The sequence below is a fragment of the Perkinsus marinus genome, assembly GCF_000006405.1.
Source record: "Perkinsus marinus ATCC 50983 genomic scaffold scf_1104296975926, whole genome shotgun sequence".
Classification (NCBI taxonomy): Eukaryota; Perkinsozoa; order Perkinsida; family Perkinsidae; genus Perkinsus; species Perkinsus marinus.
In genome coordinates, this window is record NW_003200605.1 from 91995 (window position 1) to 95373 (window position 3379).

Here is a 3379-nt window from a genome sequence, read left to right on the forward strand (position 1 = left end):
GTCATTTAAATGTAATACCAACCGAACATATCTCCCAGACTGGAGGTGGTTGCTGGCTCGTCCAAGAGAAGGCCTCGACATCATGGAGGTACAGTTCTACTCTGACCTGTTGACGTGACTGCAACTTCGTTCTTCGCCGATCTCGACTCGTCGGTCTCTCCCAAAAATCACGTATGCCAGTATGTAGGATTCGATCTCGAGATATCGTCTCTCCTCGGGTTGGAAGCAATAGTCATTCTGTGATACCCAAGCAGACCCGGCATATCGATTCTGGGGATTTTCTAGCGAGATCGGGGACCTAGCACGCGCCGTAGCCCTCCTTCCTCTCTCTCCTCTACCTTCAGGCCCTTTACCGAGTTGCCAAGGATGTTGCTGTCTCACAATTTATATCAAATCCTGAATTTGTCAAGAAGCTCTTCAGTCCTTCAGTGGTCAGCGAGATCATGCGTGATCCGGGGTAGCCAATATCATACAAGCTGCTTGGTCATTGTGTTGCCATCAGGAGCTTCATCGATACTTACGCTATGGCAGGATTCAACTATCCTCCTTCACAGATGCAAATACATCTTCAGTTCATAGTACTATGGTATTGAGGGTAGTCTATGAGGAGACGTTTCATTCACTGATCAGCTGCCCCCTCTCATGCCCTTCCATACTCGTTTGCTAATGGAGGCTCTCAAGGCACGACCAAGCATATTCGTCGAGAAGAACCTGCTCCACGACACTTGCAATATCCAATATGCGCATTCTATGCTCATCTTCCCGCGGTACCGATCACCGATAGAACTGCACCTTTTCAACCTCTATTTCAACATTAAAAACTTCACTCTCATCAGGTGAGCGAGTTCGTGCCCCACGATACCCCTATTGAAACTCCAATTCCGACGGTGCGCGGTTTAGGGAACTCCAATTTCATCAACATGTCGAATTAGGAACTTTAATTTCGTTGGCGCGTCGATTTAGGAACTCCAATTTCGACAAAGAGATTTAGGAACTTCGATTTCGGAACGAAAGTTACTTCCTTTTCGCACATAGGAATATCAATTTCGGTAGAAGTTCTACCGCGATCGAACTGCAGCAATCCTAGAGAAAAATCCAAAAAGAGACTACCAGAATGTTATTCTGGTAGCCTTATTGAGTACGGCATGCCCTGGACCCGCCAGTATTCGGATTCTCTCAAGTACACACAAAAATGGTAACAGTTGAATTCGTGATGGTTAATGGAGCAAGATGTTAGTGTTATGATGTGACAAGTGATAGCTTCGGAGTTGTGCTCAGTAAGACAATGTGACGGTTCCCAATACCCTTCGAGTTAACGAAACAGTGTTCCGGAAACACCGTCTGATCTCACGCGGAACATAAGATTAATAACAGCTTAGAACATTCATGGTAGTTCAATAGTAGAAGACTACCATACTAGCTTGACGCTAGATACACAGCTACATCGGAATTATGAGACAGCTATAGAGGGGAAGTGTTTTTGTCTTCAAGTGACTACAACATTCTCACTTCTCATTATCGAAAGCCGGTGAAATTCACCGGGTGAATCCAACACAGCAACTCACTTAAGAGTCGCTAAAGGCATTAAGTCCCCGATTATGAGTATAGTAACTGAGCATAGCGCTAGTTTACACTAAGAGAACATTAACTACATAGATACACACAAGAAGTTAACACAATCTCATCATACATGCTGATGTGACTGCTTCTCGGGTTGCACTGCACACGAGCTCAATGGCTTGCATGCTCGAAGCGATAGAATGTCAGTTCTCCATAATACAAGTAATCCCCTACCGCATGGGTAACCAGTTGCATTGAGATTCAGGGGACCAGATTGATTCGGTGCCCGAGTGAGCAGCGATTGTATACCCGAATCACGGAGTCGATCCGATGATCTTTGAAACTCAGCGGTATATAAGGAGGGGTTCACACCTTAGTTTCTATGATAGAAATTATTATTCTCACGACGTGGTTTTTCAGAAATTATCCAGAAAATAATGAAGTTAACTGATGAACTTTCTAGTTTATCAACTGTATGGGAGAAAACACTGTTTACACAACGGGATTTGCTCGTCATCTACAGTAGTCAATCCAACTCGCACTAAGAGTCTCAGTGTCCTCCAGCATCACGATTTTTCTCATTGAGAAAACTCGTGATGCTGAGACTCCCAGCCTGGGAGAACCTGGATGGACTCTGATGGGTTCAGGGTGAAATCTGTCAGTCTTGGTCACACTATGCAGCAACAGAAACACGAAGTATGAGAGGGACCCGTTACGTACGATTGTTTCACGACACTGCGCAAGTTTTGCACTGCAAGAGGAGGCCAAGCACGAACAAGCTCTCTCGAGTCGAGAGTCTCGACCCTGTCTGGAAAGACAGTTCTTCTCTGTCGAGCAGATGAAACACTTCCCAATCTAGATATGTTCATGAAGACTTACCACGCAAGCACACGAAAGAAGACAACAACAACAACAACAATTTGTCTGCTTGGTAACCTAATCGATGCTGAAGAGTTGAAGTTTCAAGCTGGAGGTAGACGGTCGAGTCTTGTGGGAACATATTCGTAAATTAGTCTTCCCGAGGAGTCTGAGAAATTCTGGAGTAGTCCAAAATAGACGTCCACTCGGAAAGAGCTTACCACTGCTCACTCGCTGGAAGTCTGCTTTCTCCACCGGATCCTTATTCGGCTCTCTGACACGTATACGAATCACACCAACTTGTGGAAAGCTCCTCGCGATCTGAGATGACGATCACACCGAACGTCTGCTGAGGATCCTCACTTGTTTTTGACAGAACTTCAAGAACTCCGGCAACCTGTTCTGCCACGCCTTCTTGATGTGGAAATTGTCGATCTCAGCCTGTTTAGTGAAGATCATGTTCTCATCGGCGGGAGCTTCGAAAACGTCATCATCACCCATTTCATCATCGTCAAGGGTCCTGAAGATATCTTGTCAGTTCCTAGAGGAAACTGATGCGTCCTCTACCTTTCCAAGCCCTTCAACTCTGAGATGGTGTACTCAACGTAGCCTCTGATTTCCTGCCAACAACATTCAACACTCCTCTTAGTCATTCTCACTCACTCTTCCGGCCACCGCGACACACGCTGGATGGCGCAGCTTCCTCCCAAGGAATCTGTCTTCAGGTCTGGCTTCTCCGAACGTCATCTCCAACGCACTCGGAGAATCCGGAGTTAGTTTCTTATTCACTGCAGCCTCATTGTTCGCAGTGAAACAGCCGAGAATGATGATGCCTATGCGCATAATGTGTCGGCAACGCGTAATGATGAGGTGGAATTAGATATTTGAGCATTGAGCGTTGCGCTCTTTCCGAGGCGGAAAGCATTTCCTTAAGACTACGGGAATCATCTTATTGCAGTAT

General features: G+C 45.9%; 1 protein-coding gene across 1 annotated transcript; it reads right to left on the reverse strand.

Moving 5' to 3' along the window:
• Positions 1–2569: 2569 nt before the first annotated feature.
• On the reverse strand, positions 2570–3261 carry Pmar_PMAR004454 (hypothetical protein; the record flags this gene model as incomplete). The annotated part of the gene is made up of 5 exons (XM_002764954.1): positions 2570–2587; positions 2650–2739; positions 2782–2938; positions 2986–3038; positions 3082–3261. 5 exons carry the CDS (start codon positions 3259–3261, stop codon positions 2570–2572), a joined length of 498 nt encoding a protein of 165 aa, XP_002765000.1.
• Positions 3262–3379: the final 118 nt, after the last annotated feature.